We start from the raw sequence: 23953 nt of genomic DNA, 5'->3' as shown, positions 1-23953 counted from the left end.
ATAGTCTCACATTCAGAATTAACATGAGGTATATATGAATTAATAGGTAAACTGTGGTCAAACATGGCACACTGCGTAGTAAATGCCAGATGTGACCATGACAGATCCCATGGATTTCTCACCCACGCCCCCAGGCATCAATGTCCACTGAGTTACGCAATCAGGTTAAAATTCGGCCTCCCTCATGATTAATTTCAACTCTTCAATTTTAGAACATAGAACATTACAGCGCAGTACAGGCCCTTCGGCCATCGATGTTGCGCTCACCTGTGAAACTGATCTAAAGCCCATCTACGCTATTCCATTATCATCCATGTGTTTATCCAATGACAATTTAAATGCCCTTAATGTTGGCGAGTCCACTACTGTTGCAGGCAGGGCATTCCACGCCCTTACTACTCTCTGAGTAAAGAACCTACCTCTGTCCTATATCTATCTCCCCTCAATTTAAAGCTATATCCCCTTGTGCTAGCCATCACCATCCAAGGAAAAAGGCTCTCACTGTCCACCCTATCTAATCCTCAGATCATCTTTTATGCCTCAATTAAGTCACCTCTTAACCTTCTCTCTAATAAAAAGAGCCTCAAATCCCTCAGCCTTTCCCCTCCCTCCATACCAGGCAACATCCTGGTAAATCTCCCCTGCACCCTTTCCAATGCTTCCACAAACTTCCTATAATGCGGTGACCAGAACTGCACGCAATACTCCAAATGCAGCCGCACCAGAGTTTTGTACAGCTGCAACATGACTTCATGGCTCCGAAATTCAATTCCTCTACCAATGAAAGCTAACACACCATACGCCTTCTTAACAACCCTATCAACCTGGGTGGCAACTTTCAGGGATCTATGTAAATGGACACCGAGATCTCTCTGCTCATCCACACTACCAAGAATCTTACCAGGAGCCCAGTACTCTGTCTTCCTGTTACTCTTTCCAAAACGAATCACCTCACACTTTTCTGCATTAAACTCCATTTGCCACCTCTCAGCCCAGCTCTGCAGCTTATCTATGTCCCTCTGTAACCTGCAGCATCCTTCCGCACTGTCCACATCTCCACCGACTTTAGTGTCATCTGCAAATTTACTCTCCCATCCTTTACGCCCTCCTCCAGGTCATTTATAAAAATGACAAACAGCAGTGGCCCCAAAACAGATCCTTGTGGTACACCACTGGTAACTGAACTCCAGGCTGAACATTTCCCATCAACCACCACCCTTTGTCTTCTTCCAGTTAGCCAATTTCTGATCCAAACCACTAAATCACCCTCAATCCCATGCCTCCGTATTTTCTGCAATAGCCTACCGTGGGGAACCTTATCAAACGCTTTACTGAAATCCATATACACCACATCAACTGCTTTACCCTCGCCCACCTGTTTGTCACCTTCTCAAAGAACTCAAAGATCTTTTGAAGATGAATTTCTGAAATCCCTCAAGATTTACTCAGACTCGGATTGCCTCTTGTACAATTGTACACTTGTACACTTCCCAATGGTTCAATCTCGTCCCCTGAGAAAGCGTTCCGTGGAATTCACAAAGTTGCCCTCCAGCATCGACTTGCTGGCACAACCCTGGCTCTTCAGCCACATCGAGCAGAACAACACTCCAAAGTGTTACCTTCAGTTTGCCCCAGTGGTATGTAGAACGGGGTCAGCTACCTTCTGCTGTCTCTTCAGCTCTCCAGGGCTTCACTGAGCCTCTTCCTTTCCTTCTCTCCCAATGGTTTCTCTCCCCAGTGGTTCCTTCCCTGTTGGTTTCTCTCTCCCTCCCTCTGGGTCCTCCCTCTTTAGGTCCTCTCCCTGGGACCTCTTCCCAGTTCCTTCTGTCTGTCACAAGAATCTTCTTTTTATGGCTTCAATGGGAAATCTCATTGACAAGTGACGGGAAGAGAGAATCCCGCCACCAGCGAACGGCACGCCGCTGACAAACACATGGCTGGGGTACCAGGCAATCCCACCCTAGGTGTGGGAAGAGAATGGATGGACTGAGAGGATGCTGAACCTTCCGGGTGCCCTGCTTTCCGATCTGCATTCCCCCTCTCAGGTGGAGGCTAAGGGCCGGGTCAAAGAGCAGCAGCAGCGTTCCTTTAACGTCCTGGCCAACATTCACCCCTCAATCAACACCTGTCACAATTCGTTGACCATTTATTTCGTTGCTCCATGTGGGACATTGCTGTGTGAAAATTGGATGTGCCACTTCCTGCATGGCAACAGAGGCTGTGCTGGAAAATATACTTAATTGGCTGGGAAGCAATTTGAGACGTCCTGAGTTTGACAAGGGCAGTATATAAATGAAAGATCTTTTCACTCTTTGTGACAGTTTCCGTAATTGATTACGAGTTTGTACTTTATGTAATGTAGCTGTGCCCACGCCACTTGGGAGGGAGGGGAGGGAAACTAGTGATCCACTGAGAACTTGAAAATGAGAGACAAGCCGAACCTCTGTCTGATTCACATACTGAAAACTCAGTAATATAAAGGTATCTATCTACTTTAACTTATAAATATGTAGTACAAACTGTGACATTGTGATTCGTTGTGTATAATTTATAACATTACACAATTCATCTTGTAGAGCTCTTCATGAAAATGTAGAGTATATACTGTGCACGGAGCAGCAGGATATGTAATCCGTCCCAGAGTTTAAAAGGAGGAAGACATGGCCTATGAGTATACACTTGCTGTGTTCTCCAAATGAATATTCAGCATATCTCTGCGCTGTTATGCAACGTACCAACTAATATTTGAACACAAAATCTAGCATAACATGTATTTCAATGAGTTTATAATTATGAAGAAGCCACATGGATCCCGCAATGCAAATTACGATCTGTTTGTAGATTTGGTTTAACCCAATCCGTGTGCAGTAGAATGTGGGTGCTGCAGTTCAGGAACGCTCTGCCCTCCGACCCAGGAAGTGAATGTTGGCTATAGAAATCCAACATGGCAGAGCCATCTGAGACTGGTTCCGACAGTGCGTCGTAGAATCACACAGTGCAGCCAGAGGCCATTCAGCCCATCTGGTCTGTACCAGTCTCTGAAAGAGCTACTATTTAGTCCCACTCCTCTGCCTTTTCTCTACAGACCAGTACTGTTTCTCCTTTCAAGTAGAGTCTGCATTCCCTTGTTGAAAGTTACTGATGAATCTATCTCCAGAACTCCGTGCATTCCAGATCGCAACAACTTGCTGCACTAATTTTTAAAAATTCTCCTCATCTGCCCTCAGCATCCCCCACCCCCGCACATTCTTGTCAATTATTTTAAATCTCTGTTCTTGAGTTAGCGACTCTGATGCCAACGTATACAGTTTCCTCAAAGAAGCCATGGGGTGGCGGATAGGGGCATGAGAAATGTCACAATAAAGTAAGAATGTCCTTTTCTGCGGCTAACACTGACAAAACTCATTGGAGCAGTGTGGAATGAGCTTTGTCCTTTTATCAACTCACGTTATACCCAACCTGAAAGTTCTTTATGTCGGCAATTCAGGTTGGTAAATGTTTCATTCCCCAGCACTATCATGCCTCAGTTTAATTGGGTGGCGCGGTGGTTAGCACTGCTGCCTCCCGGCGCCAAGGACCCGGGTTCGATCTCAGCCTCGGGTCCCTGTCCGTGTGGGGTTGCCCATTCTCCCCGTGTATGCATGGATCTCACCCCCAAAACCCAAAGATGTGCAGGGTAGGTGGATTGGCCACGCTAAATTGCCCCTTAATCGGGGGGGGGGGGAAATTGGGGACATAAAATTTTTTTTAAAGCCTCAGTTTATTGGCAGCATTTTTACTGTAGTCAATCCTGGTTTTCTTGTATCATTTCGTTAAAAACATCTAGGCATGTCCCAGAACTGTGAGGACGATGCTGCGGGAACCAAAAATATACGGGCACCTTCCTGCCCAATTATAATTTACATTTCCTTCATTAAGTTAGTGCTGACACAGGGCAATCCGAGCATTGGAATTCTCCCAGGTTCAATGGCGGGCGGTGGGGGAGGAAGATTTCAGCGGGATCCAAAAATCCTGCCATGAATTTCCCAAGGGATCGTCCGCTGGTGACTGCCATGGCGGATCGGGAAACACGTTGGAGGCCAGCATAAACCTCCAATGAGTGCCGACATAAAGAATCTGGTGGATCTCCTTTAAACCCTTTCTAGTGCAAACACATCCTTCCTGTAGTGTGGCCTCCAGAACTGTACACAGTACTCTAGCTGTGGTGTTTTATGCAGCAGTACCATAACCTCCCTGCTGTTATATTCTGTGCCTCCGCCAATAAAGGTTGGGGCTCGTTGGGGTGCTGTTGCCCAAAGACAAGTCTCTTGCATTCCTTTATACATTGGAAAATATTTTCTCAGCAATTTTCTCCATCAAGATGTGAAAGAATCAGGCTGTGATTTTCCATGTGCTGTTGGATTGATCAGCATTGTACTGTGGTTAGCACTGCTGCCTCACAGCTCCAGGTTCCGAGGTTCAATTCCAACCTCGGGTGACTGTCTGTGTGGAGTTTGCACTTTCTCCCCGTGTCTGCGTGAGTTTCCTCCGGGTGCTCCGGTTTCCTCCCACAGTCCAAAGATGTGCAGGTTAGGTGGATTGGCCATGATAAATTGCCTCGTAGTGTCCAAAAGATAAGGTTGGGTCACTGGGATGGGGGTGGAAGCGTGGGCTTAAGTAGGGTGCTCGTTCCAAGGGCTGGTGCAGACTCTATGGGCCGAATGGCCTTCTGCATTGTAGATTCTATGAACTGTAGCAATGCTACTGTGTCTGGCAGCAGGAAGCCCCTCTGAACAGGCTGATGTCTATGGAACGGATGCCATGTTCTGGATATGTTCCTGACCTCACTGACAAGACGTTGGAATTCATTGATGTGGTTAATTTCTGAATGGATGAGGCAAAATGAACTCAATGGCCAACCCGCACCCACATTGAACTGGCGGTGGTTGGTGTAACATCCTTGTGTACCGCACTTCCTAACCAATTGCTTTTGTTTTCCTCTTCACACAGGCACACAGCAGCAATGCCTTTTGGCTGCATAACACTCGGTGACAAAAAGGATTATAACAACCCTTCGGATGTAACGGACAAATATGATCTGGGACAAACAGTCAAAACGTAAGTACACAGCCAAGCCTGTGAGGTATCGCATCTGCCAGAGATGATAATTTCCGCCTCCCTTTTGCTTCTGCACAGGGTAGCGTGTAACTAAAGGATAAATTAGAACGCTTGACTGATGGGAGACTCGAAGTAGATGGATGTGAACAATATTTGTTCCTGAAGCTGTAACAAAACTTAATGTGATTTTACAGAACGGTAAATCTGAAGATGAATCACTCTGCTAATTGAAAGAGATGTAGCAAAGCTGGAACTTGTCCCTCCACTCCTGGGTCTTGCAGTTGAATCCGATGCAACTCGTTGAAGTGAAAGTCTCTACTTCTTGACAGTAGTAAAGTTGCTAAGTTTGGGGCAACTTTGATTTGAGCTATTGGAGTTAGGGGATTCGTAAGAAGTTTCAATGAAAAAAGGCCACCGGGTTCACTAATCAGTAAAGACGCAAGTAAGATATTGGATGGCATGAGGAGAAGGACAGAACTGAAACTTACATTGGCTGTAGGTAGATTCCATCTGAGGTATTTTATGAAGTTTTGGCTTCCTGATCACAGGCTGAATGTTATTACCCTGGAGAGGAGGGAGCGCCGAACGGGTCAATTCCAGGTATGTTATGAAGAAAAGTTAGGGAAGTTTTGTTTTCCATGGCAAAGCAATTCCAAAATGACCCACCTAAGTCCTCCATGATTCAGAAGGGACACCTGATCATTGACTTTCGTGCCAGTGTAAACCCTTTTACGCTATCTGCTCTATCAATCATTCATAATTATATTTAAATCTCATTAGCGGGCTTCCCTGCTGTATCATGCCGCCACATACGAGGATTTCCCGTCACGTCAGCGAGGTTTACCACAGGTCTGGAGCAGCTGAAACCAGGCGACGAGACCATGCCAGGGGGCGTGCAGCTAAGTGCAGCCTCCAGGGTGAAAAGAGAGATGCCCGGGCAGTACCATAACAGTACCAAGGGGGGGGACATCCTCTAGGCGATCCATCGGGTAGGGGGGTGTTCCACGTGTCTGTGGGTGGGTCCCCTTGTCCATGGAGGGGAAGAGTTCCTCATGTGCATTGCAGGGAGGAGGGGGTTGGATCGGGTACCCAGTGAGCTTGGGGGGGGGGGGGGTTCTCCATGATCATGGGGTGGGGGGAGGGCTGGTTCTAACTTTTCTTTTTTACTTCTGGAGATTGGAGGGGTCCTTTTCCGACCTCTGGAAAGCTGACGTTCTGCAGCCATCTTGTTTACCGAATGCTGGAAAATATGTTGAGAAAAGTCAGCTGTCCAGCCGACGAGCTGCACCCCACATTCCTCACCTGACCCAGCGCTTTGTAAAGAAAAGCATAAAGTTCCACCCAAGGATTACGAATTCCAGTTATTGGCTTTCCAATTTCATAACAGTTTGGCTTCCAATGTGTGATCTGGTTCCTGCATAAGTGTCTTTTTCCTTCACATGAATGGAAAGATTACGTGTCAAAATTAATTGATCTGAGCAATACAAATTTGGAATTTGAATACAGAAACACCTTCCCAATTTCCCTTCACATTCATCAATTGTTGTGTTTTCTGGCTTGTCTGAATTGTGGCTGTAACGAAACTGAGCCTCATTATGCCAATGGAATGAAAACAATGCCTAAGTGCTAAAGTGCTAAACATTTGAAATGAAGGGAACAAAGTGGGGCGGCATGGCAGCACAGTGGGTAGTACTGTTGATTCACAGCTCCAGGGTCCCAGGTTCGATTCCCGGCTGGGTCACTGTCTGTGCGGAGTCTGCACGTCCTCCCCGTGTCTGCATGGGTTTCCTGTGGGTGCTCCGGTTTCCTCCCACAGTCCAAAGATGTGCAGGTTAGGTGGATTGGCCATGTTAAATTGCACTTAGTATCCAAAACGGTTAGGTGGGGTTACTGGGTTACGGGGCTAGGGTGCAAGTGTGGACTTAAGTAGGGTGCTCTTTCCTAGGGCTGGTGCAGACTCGATGGGCTGAGTGGCCTTCTTCTGCATTGTAAATCCTATGAAAATGAAACTTGTCGGTCTTTTCCCTCACCAAATCCTGTTGAATTACCCTGTGTATTTTCACCATTCTCAGGGGGGTGTTTATGCTGCACAGTCCTCCACAGAGGCATTCACTAGATTAGTCCCTGGGATAAAAAGGACTGTCCAGTGTTGAGAGATTGAATAAAGTTGGCCATATTCTCTGAAATTTAGTAGACCAAGAAGGGATCTCATTGAAACATAACATTTTGAAGGGTCTTAATTGGGCAAACCCTGAGAGGCTGTTTCTGCGGAATCTGGAACACGGAGTTTCAAGTTGAGCTGTCAATCATTTCGGATTGAGATGAGCAAAGATTTCTTCAATCAGAAGGTTGTGAATCGTTGGCATTCGCTACCCCCAGAAGATTTTAGATGCTTCATTACTGAACATATTTAAGACTGAAAGAGATAGATCTTTTGCCTCCCAGGGAATCAAGGCATATTGGCGGGGGGGAGGGGGGGGGGGGGAATAAAGATGCAAAGGATGCAGACTCGGTCACAGATTCAATTCAGTGTGTATCTCTATCCTCACAAAATATACAGCACGGAAACAAACCATTTAACCCAACTAGCCTATGCTGGTGTTTATAATCACAAGTGTCTTCTCCCATCCTATCCTCCTCATTTCAACTTTTCAGCATTTCTTTTCTATTTCATTTTCTTTATTTTCCTTTTGGAAGAATCTGAGTTCCACATTCTAAGCACTCTCAGAGAAAAGAACTTACTCGTTAGTTACTATTAAATCCATTGGGGAAATGTCTTTCCCACAAGTAGAAACATTTGAACGAACACTTATGGGGATGGGGTTAGGGGATGAGGGACGGGTAGTTTTGCAATTGGGAAACCTTGAAGAACGAGTTTCCCTCCGGTCCTGCACAATTTAATGGCAGGACCATATTAGCATTTTCTTTGTCCTCATTTCCCAGCTACAGCCACCCAGATTGAAGGGCTTGTGAGCTGTCGGGAAGCACAGACGATGGGCGGGGCTTGGAAGGGTGGAGATTGAAAGAGCCTGGAGGGGCGATCAAAAGAATCAGGCAGACACATGGCTCAGGATGGTGGGAGGGTGTCTGCCAACATACCAGCCAATCAGCACCCTTTTCTTAGGCGGTACAAATTGATGTTCCCTTTGAAGTTCGGTACTTTTGTGTTGGTCCTGATGAGTGCAAGATGAAAAGTTTTGACAGCATGTCTCTTTTTTAGCAATAATCCACATAATCCTTCCCAATAGGTGTAGTCTCTCAGGGCAGCACAGTGGCGGAGTGGTTAGCTGCCTCACGGCAGCGAGGTCCCAGGTGCGATCCCGGCTCTGGGTCACTGTCCGTGTGAAGGTTGCACATTCTCCCTATAATTGCATGGATTTCGCCTCCACAACCCAAAGATGTGCAGGCTAGGTGGATTGGCCATGCTAAATTGTCCCTTAATTGGAAAAAATGAATTGGGTTCGCTAAATTTTGAACTTCAAAAAAAAAGGTGCAATCTCTCAGTTCTGGTACCATCCTCATAAATCTTGTTTGGACTTTCTCTGGCGCTTCTATGTCCATTTTATATTATGAAGACCACCACTATGCACAGTGCTCAAAGTGCAGCCCGACCAGGATCCTTTACAACTTTTGCATAACTTCATTACTTTTAAATTCCATAACCCTACAAATAAACCCCCGTGTTTTGTTAGCATTTTAATTGCTTTGCAGTTTTGCTCTGCTTTTAATGATTTGTTCAGCTGTATCCCTGGACCTCTTTGCTTTTCAACCATGTTCATTTTCTAGAGGAATTGCATTAAATTGGGGTCAGCATACTAAATAAGGGTCTGATATAGACTGACTTGGATCCAATGGGAATTTAACCCACGTGAGAAAGCTGGGTGGGTTTTTTCAATCATATCCTCCGCATTTATCTAGTATTTTCACCCCTGCTTCTCATTCTGGTAGCCAGGACTTTCCATAATTACTTATTCCAATTTAGAATATTGCATTCAAACAGTGCAGTAGGGAACCATTGTACCAGCTCCTCAACAGGGCTATCCAAATGATCTTGTACAATAGTACATGTCCTTTGGAAGGTAACTATGGAATCGATTCTTCCACCCTTTCAAGCAGGGCATTTCAGGTCTTAAGACTACTCGGGATGAATATATCTCTGTTCACGTTCCTTAACAAATCTCTGCTCCAAGGAAAACAACCCTAGCTTCTCAAACCTCGCCGCATAACAAATGCACCTGTGTAAACCTCTTCCCCACCCTCTTCAGGGTCTTGACATCATCCTTCCCAAAGTGTGATAGGCAAAACTACGCAATGTTCCAGCTGAGACGTTTTAATTTTATTCATTCTTGGGATGTGGGTGTCGCTGGCTGGGCCAGCATTTGTTACCCATCCCTAATTGCCCCTTGAGCTGAGTGCTTCAGTAGGGGGACAGTTAAGAGTCACATGTAGGCCAGACCAGGTAAGGACAGTCGATTTCCTTCCCGGAAGGACATTGGTGACCATGACTAATGATTTGTAAAATGGTACCATCGTTAAGAGGGTCTATGGTGAAGGTAAAGTCAAAACTAAGACAGAGAGCTTTTCCTTGCTGAGGGAGCTTTTTTAAAAAATAATCTTTATTGTCACAAGTAGGCTCACATTAACACTGCAATTAAATGACTGTGAAAAGTCCCTAGTCGCCACATTCCAGCACCTGTTCGGGTACACAGAGGGAGAATTCACAATATCCAATTCACCTAACAGCACGTCTTTCAGGACTTGTGGGAGGAAACCAGAGCACCCGGAGCATGCAGATACAAGGAGAACGTGCAGACACCACACACACAGTGACCCAAACCGGGAATCGAACCTGGGACCCTGGAGCTTTGAAGCATTAGTGGTGCCCACTGTGCTACTGTGCTGCTTATTGACATTGTTCAGTGCTAACACTCGTCCCCTCCACCCACTGTCCCAGCAACCCCTATTTGTATATGCTCAAATACCCATCACCTGTTTCCCTTAACAATGTAATTGACATTAACAAACCACAGCAATATAATTCATAAGGCATTGACAACCATGACTTCCTTGTTTTTTGTATTTAATGCCCCTATTTACAAAGGTAATTATCCTGTATGCTTTCTTGACTGGCTTATCAAACATTTCTGCTGCCTACAAAAAATTGTGAATATGCATCCCAGGTTGCTCTGTTTTTTTTTCATTTTTGCCACAAAACAGATTGTACTGCCTCTCCATCATGTTGTGCTCAAAGTGAATTGTTTCACGTTTATCTTCATTAAATTGCATCCACCACAGGACCAAAGATGTGCAGGTTAGGTGGATCGGCCGTGATCAATGCACAGGGTTCCGGGGATAGGTTAGAGGAGTGGACCTAGGTAGGGTGCTTTTTCGGAGGGTCGGTGCAGACTGGATGGGCCGAATGGCCTCTTTCTGCACTGTAGAGATTCTGTGGATGACTGCCCATCTCACCAGTCAACGTTCTTCTGAAATCTGCTATTCCCCTTACTAATTGCTACATTGACATTGGAAACGTTACTTTATTGTGACAGGAAAAAGTGTCGGAGAATTGTTTTTACTGTGGCTACATTGATCTAACTGAGGCATATTTCTTTCAGAAGGCCTGCTCCCTGATGTTACCGTTGCCTGGAAACGAAATGATCATGTTCTACGGAATCTCCAATATTTTCTTTTCTTTCTCTTTCAAAAACAGAGAGGAATTCTGTGAGATATTCCGAGCGAAAGAGAAATCTACTGGAAAAATGTACACTTGCAAGAAGTTTTTAAAGAAAGACGGAAGGAAAGTTAGGAAGGCTGCAAAAAATGAGATCATGATTTTAAACATGTAAGTCCCTACAGCTTTCTCAGCACTTCCAGTTAGGGATCTGTCAGGGCCACACTCATACCTTATTAAAACGATGTATGTCAAATCTTTTGTAAACTAAAAGCTCAATACTAGCATAAGAATTGCCAGCATATCATTCTTCTCTTTGCGGTTGCTGGAGGCAGCTGCCAAGTTTAAAGAAAGTCTCTCTCTTTTATTAATATTGATGGAGGGAATATTGAAGCCATTAAAAGACAAAGTTTTATTCTCTTTTTATTCACTGTCTTGACATGAAGTTAAGGATGTGGGGAATAAAAAATATAGCTGATGTTCTTTTGCATTCCTTTCGAACCTGTCTTCTCCCCAGGCTGCTGTGTCTCTGTGTGGGGGCAATACACTGTACCGTAGACTGTGACGACCTGTAAGGCCGTTACTAAGCTAACGATCAAGAAAATGCCATCGGGGCGACACGGTGGTGCTGTGGTTAGCACTGCTGCCTCATGGTGCCGAGGACCCGGGTTCGATCCGGGCTCCGGATCACTGTCCTTATGGAGTTTGCACGTTCTCCCCGTGTCTGCATGGGTTTCGCTCCCACAACCCAAAGATGTGCAGGGTTGGAGGATTGACCACGCTAAAGTGCTCCTTAATTGGGGGAACAATGAATTGGGCACTTTAAATATTTTTTTTACCATTTTTTTAAAAAAGAAAATGCCATCAGGAATATTAGCGAGCCCATCCCATTTTTGATTCGCTCACATCCTTCACACAGATTTATTGGACATGGTGGACACCTGAGCACAAACTCAATGGTGAAAAGGCCTCAGGTTTGAGGCTCTGAATCATGATGTACGACGGACGGGATTTTCCTGCCCCCTGCGCAGATGTTTTCCAGAGTGGTGGAGGCCACTCCCCATTGGCTGCTGGTCGGACCTTCTGCTCACGCCAGTGTCGATGACGTTTTGGGTTGCCTTCGATGGGTCTGGAAGATCCCGCTGGTGGGAAGGACTGGAAAATCCCATCCTGTCTGCCAGACTTAGTAAATAAGAACTGAAAATCATAAGAATTCTGCAGAAATGGGAGCCGGAGCAGACAATACAGTCTCTCGAGACTCCTCCATCATTCATGACTGACTGGCCTCCATTCCACTTCCCCGCCTGCTCCCCTTATCCCTTGATTCAACGAGAGGGTAGGAATCTGTCTTATCTCAGCCTCAAATATGATGGAACAAATGTACTCTTCTGGGATGGAGAACTACACAATCCTCTAAGTGAAGAAATTTCTTCTCACTTCAGTCCTCATCCTGCAACTGTGCTCTCCTATTCTAGATTCCCCAGCCTGGGAAACACCCTCTCACTGTCTATCCTGTCAATCCCCTTATGTATCAATGAGATCACCACTCATTTTTCGAAGTTCCAGAGAGCCTAGGCCCCATTTACTCAGTCTCTTGCCATACAACAACCTTCTACTACAAGGAACCAATTAAGTGAACTGTTTGCTTTGCCTCCAATGAAGAGTGTACTCTTCCTATGAAGGGCCCAGTGGTAATGTCACTGGACTAGTACTCCAGAGGTCCCAGGGTAATGCTCTGGGGATCTGAGTTCAAATACCATGATGGCATATGGGGATATTTCAATTCAATAAGAATCTGGAATTAAAGGCCTAATGATGAAACTATTGTCAATTGTGGATGCCATGGTGGCACAGTGGTTAGCACTGCTGCCTCACAGTGCCAGGGACCCGGGTTCAATTCAGGCCTTGGGTGAATGTCTGTGCGGAGCTTGTACATTCTCCCCGTATCTGCGCGGGTTTCCTCTGGGCACTCCGGTTTCCTCCCACAGTCCAAGGATGTGCAGGGAAGGTGCATTAGCCATGCTAAATTGCCCTTAGTGTCCAGAAACGGTAGGCGGTGTTACAGAGTTAGGGCTGAGGTGTGAGCCTAGGTGAGATGTTCCTTCGGAGGATCGGTGCAATGGCCTCCCTCTGCACTGTAAGGATGCTATGCTATGTTGTAAAAACCCAGTTCACTCATGTCCTTTAGGGAATGAAATCTGACAACCTACCTGGTCTGGCCTACATATGACTCCAGGCCCACAGAGATGTGGTTGTTTTAATTGCCCTCTCAAATGCCCCAGCAAGCCACGCAGTTCAAGGGCAATCAGTGATGGGCAATAATTACTGCCGCAGCCAGTGCCACCCTCATTCCATACTCCACACAGTACTCCAGATGTGGCCTCACCAAAGCCCTGTACAATTGTACCTTCTTCTGCTTCAATCCCCTTGCAATAAAGGCCAACATAAGAACATATGAACATAAGAACTAGGAGCAGGGGTAGGCCATCTGGCCCCTCGAGCCTGCTCCGCCATTCAATAAGATCATGGCTGATCTTTTGTGGACTCAGCTCCACTTTCCGGCCCGAACACCATAACCCTTAATCTCGTTATTCTTCAAAAAAAAACTATCTATCTTTATCTTAAAAACATTTAATGAAGGATCCTCAACTGCTTCACTGGGCAAGGAATTCCATAGATTCACAACCCTTTGGGTGAAGAAGTTCCTCCTAAACTCAGTTCTAAATCTACTTCCCCTTATTTTGAGGCTATGCCCCCTAGTTCTGCTTTCACCCGCCAGTGGAAACAACCTGTCCGCATCTACCCTATCTATTCCCTTCATAATTTCATATGTTTCTATAAGATCCCCCCTCATCCTAAATTCCAACGAGTACAATCCCAGTCTACTCAACCTCTCCTCATAATCCAACCCCTTCAGCTCTGGGATTAACCAGTGCCAGCACGTCCTTTCTCAGGTAAGGAGACCAAAACTGAACACAATACTCCAGGTGTGGCCTCACTAACACCTTCTCCAATTGCAGCATAACCTTCCCAGTCTTAAACTCCATCCCTCTAGCAATGAAGGTCAAAATTCCATTCGCCTTCTTAATCACCAGTTGCACCTGTAAACCAACTTTTTGCGACTCATGCACTATAAAACATCCTCGTATTCAAATTGCTCCGTGGTCTCAGGCCTCCCTATTTCTGTAGCTACTTCGGGAGTCACTGGGTCTGTTCTCAGTTCTCAGTCTCGGACCTACAATGATTGAAGATGTCCGTCACAGCGGTGACTGTGGATCCTCAGTCGCCGCTCAGCAACCTCAGGCGAGATTCTTTGGCCTGTCCCGCAGCATGGTTATCAGTGCGGGAGACGTTCCGCCATTGGCAGACAGAGAGATCTTCTGGCTCCGCCACTGCCAATGGGATTTCCGGGATAACTGCGATGGGGATGTGTCATCAGCAGGCACGGAAGATATCGCCCCTCACGTCCGAAGCCCTTTTTCTGTACCTTTCCAAAGCTGGTCCTCACTAACTAAATTGCCCTTAGTGTCCAAAATTGCCCGTAGTGTTGGGTGGGGTTACTGGGTTATGGGGATAGGGTGGAGGTGTTGACCTTGGGTAGGGTGCTCTTTCCAAGAGCCGGTGCAGACTCGATGGGCCGAATGGCCTCCTTCTGCACTGTAAATTCTATGATCTATGATCTAACTCACTATTTAACTTACCTATTTGTGTTTGAACCCATTGTTCCATTATTCACTCTTTGAGAAAAGACAAGGTTAGACTGATCATAGAACAAAGAACAAAGAACAATGCAGCACAGGAACAGGCCCTTTGGCCCTCCAAGCCTGAGCCAATCACTTGTCCTATCGAGACCAACCACCTGTATCCTTCTATACCCCATCTGTTCATGCGCCTATCCAGATAAGCCTTAAAAGTCGCTAACGTATCTGCCTCATCCACCTCACTTGGCAGTGCATTCCTGCCATGTTCCACTTCCGAAAGTAATTCAGTTCCATGTTTGCGAACAATTGTTCGAATGTTTCATCTTAGATTAGCGTGTCTATAAAAAATGTGTTTGCAATTCCTCAAAGACTCTACCACTGCTTTAGTTATGAAAAAGGGCAGTTTAAATTATTTCAGCTTTATAAATAACTTGAGGACTTTACATGAGTCATTAGCGCACCGGAATAAAGTGTTTTCTGCCGCAGTTAATGGCATAATAAAACCAAAATCCATAATGCCCAAACCATTCGCCTCTCTCCCCAATCCAGGTTTTGAGTTTTAAAATGCTATTTATGAGAGCAGATGGATTTCAATTTATACAAAAAATGAAATGAAATGAAAATCACTTATTGTCACAAGTGGGCTTCAAATGAAGTTACTGTGAAAAGCCCCTAGTCGCCACATTCCGGCGCCTGTTCAGGGAGGCTGGTATAGGAATTGAACTGTGCTGCTGGCCTGCCTTGGTCTGCTTTCAAAACCAGCGATTTAGCCCTGTGCTAAACCAGCACCAAGGGAATTGCAGACTGCAAGTCGTCCTTTGGAATCTCTTCATGTAAATTCAGTCTCCAGAAACAAAATTATTTGGGGCAAACTGAATTGTCTTGTGTTGACGTGCTGTGTTTGTGCGTAGATTTACGTGTGCCCCATCCACACAGAACTTTGGTGTACTGATCTGCCTCGTCAACCGTCACTGTTACTCAGCAGCGAAGAGTTTAATGAGCCAGGGGCCAACCTGAAACATAAACCTCCCATCACTGGGGCTGGTTTAACTCACTGGGCTAAATCGCTGGCTTTTAAAGCAGACCAAGCAGACCAAGCAGGCCAGCAGCACGGTTCGATTCCCGTACCAGCCTCCCTGGACAGGCGCCGGAATGTGGCCACTAGGGGCTTTTCACAGTAACTTCATTGAAGCCTACTCGTGACAATAAGCGACTTTCATTTTCATTCAATGGTTTCCACTTGGTAGTAAAAGAGGAATTAAGCAGTGCAATCTCAGTCTTGACTATCCCCAATTACTGAGCAGTCCATAATCCCTGAATAAACAGGACTCTCCTTATCTTCATTTTGCAGCTCTCTCTAAGATTGTTGGTCATGTCTGCAAAGCAGGGCTCAGAGGGAATTTTTAATTTTTAATGAATATGTAAATAATGTGTGCTTTTCCAAAAAAAAACAGAATCAGTATTCTGTGACGTTTTGGTAGTTCTCTGAAGTGAAGGAAATGTTTCTTCACATTAAACAGAAAGTGACCGTCTGTGTGGAGTTTGCACGTTCTCCCCGTGCCTGCATGGGTTCCCTCCGAGTGCTCCGGTTTCCTCCCACAGTTCAGACGTGCAGGTTAGGTGGATTGGCCATGCTAAGTTAGCCCTAGGTAGAGTTCTGGGGATAGTGTGGGGTTTGGGCCTAGGTAGGGTGCTCTTTCAGAGGGTCGTAGTAGACTTGATGGGGCGAATGGCCTCTTTATGCAATGTGGGGATTCTATGGTACTATGATTCAACCAACTTGTGGAATAGTTTTCTTTTTAAGTCCATCGTGAAGTGACCTTTCGGATTTGTCTGTGAATGTATTTGGGTGGTGCTGTTTTTGTACCTGTGGCATATAGATAGTTTACAGGTTTAGACATTGCAACCTGACCAGCTGTTTGACAAAAGTAAACGGTTGCATTTATCTGCTGTTTTTGGTCCTAATAAATCCTAATTACATGCTGTTTTGTGAGAGTACATAGAACATAACAGTGCAGATGGAGGCCATTCAGCCCTTTGAGTCTGCACCGACCCACTTAAGCCCTCACTTCCACCCTATCCCCGTAACCCAATAACCCCTCCTCACCTTTTTGATCACTAAGAGGCAATTTATTATGGCCAATCCACCTAACCTGCACATGTTTTGGACTGTGGGAGGAAACCGGAGCACCCGGAGGAAACCCACTCAGACAAGGGGTGAACGTGCAGACTCCGCACAGACAGTGACCCAGCAGGGAATGAATCCTAATAGTTAGTTTGCATGGTAATGTAGAAACAGGACGGGTCATTTAGCCCCTTTCACCATTCAGTGGAATCATAGCTGATGAATGAATAAAACATGAATGTAAATCACTTATTGTCATGAGTAGGCTTCAATGAAGTTACTGTGAAAAGCCCCTAGTCACCATATTCCGGCACCTGTTCAGGGAGGCTGGTACGGGGAATCGAACTGTGCTGCTGGCCTGCCTTGGTCTGCTTTAAAAGACAGCGATTTAGCCCAGTGTGCTGATCGATCCCCTTCCTCCATTTACCCACCTTGACTCTGTGCCCTTATTACCCTGGTGGAGCAGCAGGGATGTCATTGGAGTAGTGACCCAAGAGGCCCAGTCTAATGTTCCTGGGACATGGGTTCAAATCCCACCACAACAACTGGTGGAATTTAAATTGAATTAATAAATTCTGGAATTGGAGACTAATCTTCGTAATGGTGACAAAAAAACCATAGTCATAGAAGTTAGTTCCCTAATTTCCATTAGGGAAGGAAATCTGCCATCTTTACTCGGTCTGGTCTACATATAGCGCCAGATTCTTACCTACCTCTGAAATGGCCTCCCAAGCTATTCCGATCAAGTAGTAATTATTGATTTCAGATTTAATAATAATAATCTTTATTGTCACAAGTAGGCTTACATTAACACTGCAATGAAGTTACTGTGAAAAGCCCCTAGTCGCCACACTCCGGCACCCGTTCGGGTACACAGAGGGAGAATTCAGAATGTCCAAATTACCTAACAGCACGTCTTTCAGGACTTGTGGGAGGAAACCGGAGCACCCGGAGGAAACCCACGCAGACACGGGGAGAACGTGCAGACTCCGCACAGACAACGACCCAAGCCGGGAATCGAACCCAGGTCCCTGGCGCTGTGAAGCAACAGTGATAACCACTGTGCTACCGTGCCGCCCATACTTGATTTGAATTATCAATGATGTGGAGATGCCGGCGTTGGACTGGGATGAGCACAGTAAGAAGTCTTACAACACCAGGTTAAAGTCCAACAGGTTTGTTTCAAATCACTAGCTTTCGGAGCACTGCTCCTTCCTCAGGTTCCTCAGGTGAATTATCAAGTGTGACACACTTGCATTTGAGTGAAGAAATATGACTGAACTCCTCTCCTGAATAGCCTGGCTCTTATTTTAAGGTCAAGTCCCCTTGTTAAATATTCTACTCTCTGTAAGGGCGACAGGATCCAAACCTCTGTTTCACATGTCCTAACGCAGTCTCGTTAACCTATCACCCATATGCTTGCTGGCCTATAATCATTCTGGGTTAAACAACTCTTCCAATTTCAAATTTCTCATCCTTGTTTTCAAAATCTGTCTGTGGCCTCGCCTGGCAAGTTTTGCAAATGATATAACGGCACCAATCATTCATAAGGGATTGGATAAACACATTGTGGGTTCATTTATTAAGACTAGGTGCATGTGAACAGATATATGTGGGTATAAAGCTTAAAGACATGTCAGCAGAGCTGTCTGTGTTGTGTTCTCTGCTCAAAACCCCTCCTCCTGTAATCTCCTGTCTCACAACGGTCTACAATATCTGTGCTCCTCTAATCCTGGCCTCCTGTGCATCTTTGATTTCAATTGCTCCACCAATGATTGCTGAGTCTTCAGCTGCCCTAAACTCTGGAATTTCCTCCCTGGCAGTTCCCATGCCAGCTGGCAATGGCACCTGGGGACCTTGGCAGTGCCAGGCTGGCGCCCAGGTGGCACCAGCAGTGCCAGGGCATCACCCTCACAGAGGCTCGGGGCCTCTGATCCCCTGGGAGACCCCCACGAGTGCCTTTCCGCCTGCTCCCCATTTGCAGTGACCAGGGCCGAACAGCAAACACCCGAGGTCTTCGAGGTGAAGGGCCAAGGCCTCAGGTACCTCAGGAATCTGCACTTCAGAGTGAGACTTACTGACTCGTTCTAAAATGCAGATTTGCCAAAGAGTGATCCCGCTCACAATGGGTGGGATTTACATCACAATGTCTCGCGAGATTGCGTTGGATCTCGAGAAGTGTTGTGAGCCGGGTAGATCCCTGGAGCGGGGTCTCCGGTTTTTATTGGCCACACTGCGCCGCGCGAGCTGCTTTTCCAGCACAGCGTGTCCATTGGATCGTGTCCTAAATCTTTGACCAAGTTCTGTATTAGCAACCTGATGTACCATCAATTGAACGCGAGGCGAGTTGCTGAACAAAAGTATGGCTTTAATATACTAGATGTTAAGCCCTGCGGTCGATTACAGTAGAAGGACGACCGTCGGGAGTACTGGGTATTTATACCCCACCCTGGAGGCGGGGTTAATTCAGCCTCTCGACCAATCGGGGAGCCGTCACATGACTGGTCTCAACCAACCGGTCGAGAGGCACATGACCGACCAGGGCCAATGGTAAGCCGGTGTTCAGGCAGCTATGCTAATCATACCACCACACAACCCTAATATATCCTTATGTGGAATGGTGTCAAATCTTGCTTCATAACACTCCTGTGAAGCTTTATCCTGGATTTAAAGGCACCAAATGTTTACCCTGGTTGGGTAAACATATGGTTCTAGACATTAAAGATATCAAGGGATATGGGGTTAACACAAGAAAATGGTGCAGAGGTAAAAGATCAATCTAGTCAAATGGGAAAGTAGGCTGGAGGGACCAAATGGCCAACTCTAACTCCTATCTTCTATGTTCCTATATGTGGTGAATGTGTAACCACTATAATTCATACTGTACATTACTGTGTCCCTGTGGGCTCCATCTGTGAGACATGGCTCTGCCCACAGGGGGAGATGAGGAGCATGTACAGGGCTCCGCCCCCTTCAGGAAGTATGCCGAGTGCCCTCCTCTCTCCGCACTGATTCTTCTTGAGTGCCCTCCTCTCTCCGCTGATTCTGCCCGAGTGCCCTCCTCTCTCCGCTGATTCAGCCCGAGTGCCCCCCTCTCCCCGCTGATTCTGCCCGAGTGCCCTCCTCTCTGCGCTGATTCAGCCCGAGTGCCCTCCTCTCTGCGCTGATTCAGCCCAAGTGCCCGCCTCTCTGCGCTGATTCAGCCCGAGTGCCCTCCTCTCTCCGCTGATTCAGACCGAGTGCCCTCCTCTCCACGCTGATTCAGCCCGAGTGCCCTCCTCTCTCCGCTGATTCAGCCCGAGTGCCCCCCTCTCTCCGCTGATTCAGACCGAGTGCCCTCGTCTCTCCGCTGATTCAGCCCGAGTGCCCCCCTCTCTGCGCTGATTCAGCCCGAGTGCCCTCCTCTCTGCGCTGATTCAGCCCGAGTGCCCACCTCTCTGCGCTGATTCAGCCCGAGTGCCCCCCTCTCTGCGCTGATTCAGCCCGAGTGCCCTCCTCTCTCCGCTGATTCAGCCCGAGTGCCCTCCTCTCTGCTCTGATTCAGCCCGAGTGCCCTCCTCTCTGCGCTGATTCTGCCCGAGTGCCCCCCTCTCTCCGCTGATTCAGCCCGAGTGCCCCCCTCTCTCCGCTGATTCAGCCCGAGTGCCCCCCTCTCTGCGCTGATTCAGCCCGAGTGCCCTCCTCTCTCCGCTGATGCTGCCCGTGTGCCCTCCTCTCTGCGCAGATTCTGCCCGAGTGCCCTCCTCTCTCCGCTGATGCTGCCCGAGTACCCTCCTCTCGGCGCTGATTCAGCCCGAGTGCCCTCCTCTCTGCGCTGATTCAGCCCGAGTGCCCCCCCTCTCTCCGCTGATTCAGCCCGAGTGCCCCCCTCTCTCCGCTGATTCAGCCCAAGTGCCCCCCTCTCTCCGCTGATTCTGTCTGGGTGCCCACCTCTCTCCGCTGATTCTGCCCGAGTGCCCTCCTCTCTGCGCTGATTCAGCCCGAGTGCCCTCCTCTCTCCGCTGATTCAGCCCGAGTGCCCCCCTCTCTGCACTGATTCAGCCCGAGTGCCCTCCTCTCTCTGCTGATTCTGTCTGGGTGCCCCCCTCTCTCCGCTGATTCAGCCCGAGTGCCCTCCTCTCTGCGCTGATTCAGCCCGAGTGCCCTCCTCTCTCCGCTGATTCAGCCCGAGTGCCCTCCGCTCTGCGCTGATTCAGCCCGAGTGCCCTCCTCTCTGCGCTGATTCTGCCCGAGTGCCCCCCTCTCTCCGCTGATTCAGCCCGGGTGCCCCCCTCTCTCCGCTGATTCAGCCCGAGTGCCCCCCTCTCTGCGCTGATTCAGCCCGAGTGCCCTCCTCTCTCCGCTGATGCTGCCCGAGTGCCCTCCTCTCTGCGCTGATTCTGCCCGAGTGCCCTCCTCTCTCCGCTGATGCTGCCCGAGTGCCCTCCTCTCGGCGCTGATTCAGCCCGAGTGCCCTCCTCTCTGCGCTGATTCAGCCCGAGTGCCCCCCCTCTCTCCGCTGATTCAGCCCGAGTGCCCCCCTCTCTCCGCTGATTCAGCCCGAGTGCCCCCCTCTCTGCGCTGATTCTGTCTGGGTGCCCACCTCTCTCCGCTGATTCTGCCCGAGTGCCCTCCTCTCTGCGCTGATTCAGCCCGAGTGCCCTCCTCTCTCCGCTGATTCAGCCCGAGTGCCCCCCTCTCTGCGCTGATTCAGCCCGAGTGCCCTCCTCTCTGCGCTGATTCAGCCCGATGGCCCTCCTCTCTGCGCTGATTCTGTCTGGGTGCCCTCCTCTCTGCGCTGATTCTGTCTGAGTGCCCTCCTCTCTCCGCTGATTCAGCCCGAGTGCCCTCCTCTCTCCGCTGATTCTGCCCGAGTGCCCTCCTCTCTCCGCTGATTCTGCCCGAGTGCCCCCCTCTCTCCGCTGATTCTGCCCGAGTGCCCTCCTCTCTCCGCTGATTCAGCCCGAGTGCCCTCCTCTCTCCGCTGATTCAGCCCGAGTGCCCTCCTCTCTGCGCTGATTCAGCCCGAATGCCCCCCTCTCTCCGCTGATTCAGCCCGAGTGCCCCCCTCTCTGCGCTGATTCAGCCCGAGTGCCCCCCTCTCTGCGCTGAATCAGCCCGAGTGCCCCCCTCTCTCCGCTGATTCAGCCCGAGTGCCCCCCTCTCTGCACTGATTCAGCCCGAGTGCCCTCCTCTCTGCGCTGATTCAGCCCGAGTGCCCCCCTCTCTGCGCTGATTCAGCCCGAGTGCCCTCCTCTCTGCGCTGATTCAGCCCGAGTGCCCCCCTCTCTGCGCTGATTCAGCCCGAGTGCCCTCCTCTCTGCGCTGATTCAGCCCGAGTGCCATCCTCTCTCCGCTGATTCAGCCCGAGTGCCCCCCTCTCTCCGCTGATTCAGCCCGAGTGCCATCCTCTCTGCGCTGATTCTGTCTGGATGCCCTCCTCTCTGCGCTGATTCAGCCCGAGTGCCCTCGTCTCTCCGCTGATTCAGCCCGAGTGCCCCCCTCTCTGCGCTGATTCAGCCCGAGTGCCCTCCTCTCTGCGCTGATTCTGCCCGAGTGCCCTCCTCTCTGCACTGATTCAGCCCGAGTGCCCCCCTCTCTGCGCTGATTCAGCCCGAGTGCCCCCCCTCTCCGCTGATTCAGCCCGAGTGCCCTCCTCTCCCCGCTGATTCAGCCCGAGTGCCCCCCTCTCTCCGCTGATTCAGACCGAGTGCCCTCGTCTCTCCGCTGATTCAGCCCGAGTGCCCCCCTCTCTGCGCTGATTCAGCCCGAGTGCCCTCCTCTCTGCGCTGATTCAGCCCGAGTGCCCCCCTCTCTGCGCTGATTCAGCCCGAGTGCCCTCCTCTCTCCGCTGATTCAGCCCGAGTGCCCTCCTCTCTGCGCTGATTCAGCCCGAGTGCCCCCCTCTCTGCGCTGATTCAGCCCGAGTGCCCTCCTCTCTCCGCTGATTCAGCCCGAGTGCCCTCCTCTCTGCGCTGATTCAGCCCGAGTGCCCTCCTCTCTGCGCTGATTCTGCCCGAGTGCCCCCCTCTCTCCGCTGATTCAGCCCGAGTGCCCCCCTCTCTCCGCTGATTCAGCCCGAGTGCCCCCCTCTCTGCGCTGATTCAGCCCGAGTGCCCTCCTCTCTCCGCTGATGCTGCCCGTGTGCCCTCCTCTCTGCGCTGATTCAGCCCGAGTGCCCTCCTCTCTGCGCTGATTCTGCCCGAGTGCCCTCCAATCTGCGCTGATTCTGCCCGAGTGCCCTCCTCTCTCCGCTGATTCAGCCCGAGTGCCCTCCTCTCTCCGCTGATTCGGCCCGAGTGCCCTCCTCTCTCCGCTGATTCTGCCCGAGTGCCCCCCTCTCTCCGCTGATTCTGCCCGAGTGCCCTCCTCTCTGCGCTGATTCAGCCCGAATGCCCCCCTCTCTCCGCTGATTCAGCCCGAGTGCCCCCCTCTCTGCGCTGATTCAGCCCGAGTGCCCCCCTCTCTGCGCTGATTCAGCCCGAGTGCCCCCCTCTCTCCGCTGATTCAGCCCGAGTGCCCCCCTCTCTGCGCTGATTCAGCCCGAGTGCCCTCCTCTCTGCGCTGATTCAGCCCGAGTGCCCCCCTCTCTGCGCTGATTCAGCCCGAGTGCCCTCCTCTCTGCGCTGATTCAGCCCGAGTGCCCCCCTCTCTGCGCTGATTCAGCCCGAGTGCCCTCCTCTCTGCGCTGATTCAGCCCGAGTGCCCTCCTCTCTCCGCGCTGATTCAGCCCGAGTGCCCTCCTCTCTGCGCTGATTCAGCCCGAGTGCCATCCTCTCCCCGCTGATGCTGCCCGAGTGCCCTCCTCTCCCCGCTGATTCAGCCCGAGTGCCCCCCTCTCTCCGCTGATTCAGACCGAGTGCCCTCGTCTCTCCGCTGATTCAGCCCGAGTGCCCCCCTCTCTGCGCTGATGCTGCCCGAGTGCCCTCCTCTCTCCGCTGATTCAGCCCGAGTGCCCCCCTCTCTGCGCTGATTCAGCCCGAGTGCCCCCCTCTCTGCGCTGATTCAGCCCGAGTGCCCCCCTCTCTCCGCTGATTCAGCCCGAGTGCCCCCCTCTCTGCGCTGATTCAGCCCGTGTGCCCTCCTCTCTGCGCTGATTCAGCCCGAGTGCCCCCCTCTCTGAGCTGATTCAGCCCGAGTGCCCTCCTCTCTGCGCTGATTCAGCCCGAGTGCCCCCCTCTCTGCGCTGATTCAGCCCGAGTGCCCTCCTCTCTGCGCTGATTCAGCCCGAGTGCCCTCCTCTCTCCCGCGCTGATTCAGCCCGAGTGCCCTCCTCTCTGCGCTGATTCAGCCCGAGTGCCATCCTCTCTGCGCTGATTCTGTCTGGGTGCCCTCCTCTCTCCGCTGATTCAGCCCGAGTGCCCTCCCCTCTGCGCTGAT

At 49.6% G+C, this 23953-nt stretch overlaps 1 protein-coding gene across 5 annotated transcripts in view; it reads left to right on the top strand.

Annotated features, from left to right (window-relative positions):
• LOC119973850 (caM kinase-like vesicle-associated protein) overlaps positions 1-23953 on the top strand; it is a 189947-nt gene that overhangs the window by 69314 nt on the left and 96680 nt on the right. For all 5 annotated transcript variants that reach the window (XM_038812330.1, XM_038812329.1, XM_038812332.1 and 2 more), the window contains 2 exons: positions 4990-5097; positions 10808-10939. In XM_038812330.1, the coding sequence (XP_038668258.1) occupies positions 5003-5097; positions 10808-10939 (227 nt within the window). In that variant the 5' untranslated portion in view covers positions 4990-5002. The remainder of the gene's footprint in view (positions 1-4989; positions 5098-10807; positions 10940-23953) is intronic.

The sequence above is a fragment of the Scyliorhinus canicula genome, chromosome 11 (assembly GCF_902713615.1).
Source record: "Scyliorhinus canicula chromosome 11, sScyCan1.1, whole genome shotgun sequence".
Taxonomy (NCBI): Eukaryota; Metazoa; Chordata; class Chondrichthyes; order Carcharhiniformes; family Scyliorhinidae; genus Scyliorhinus; species Scyliorhinus canicula.
This window is presented reverse-complemented; position numbering and strand designations above follow the sequence as displayed.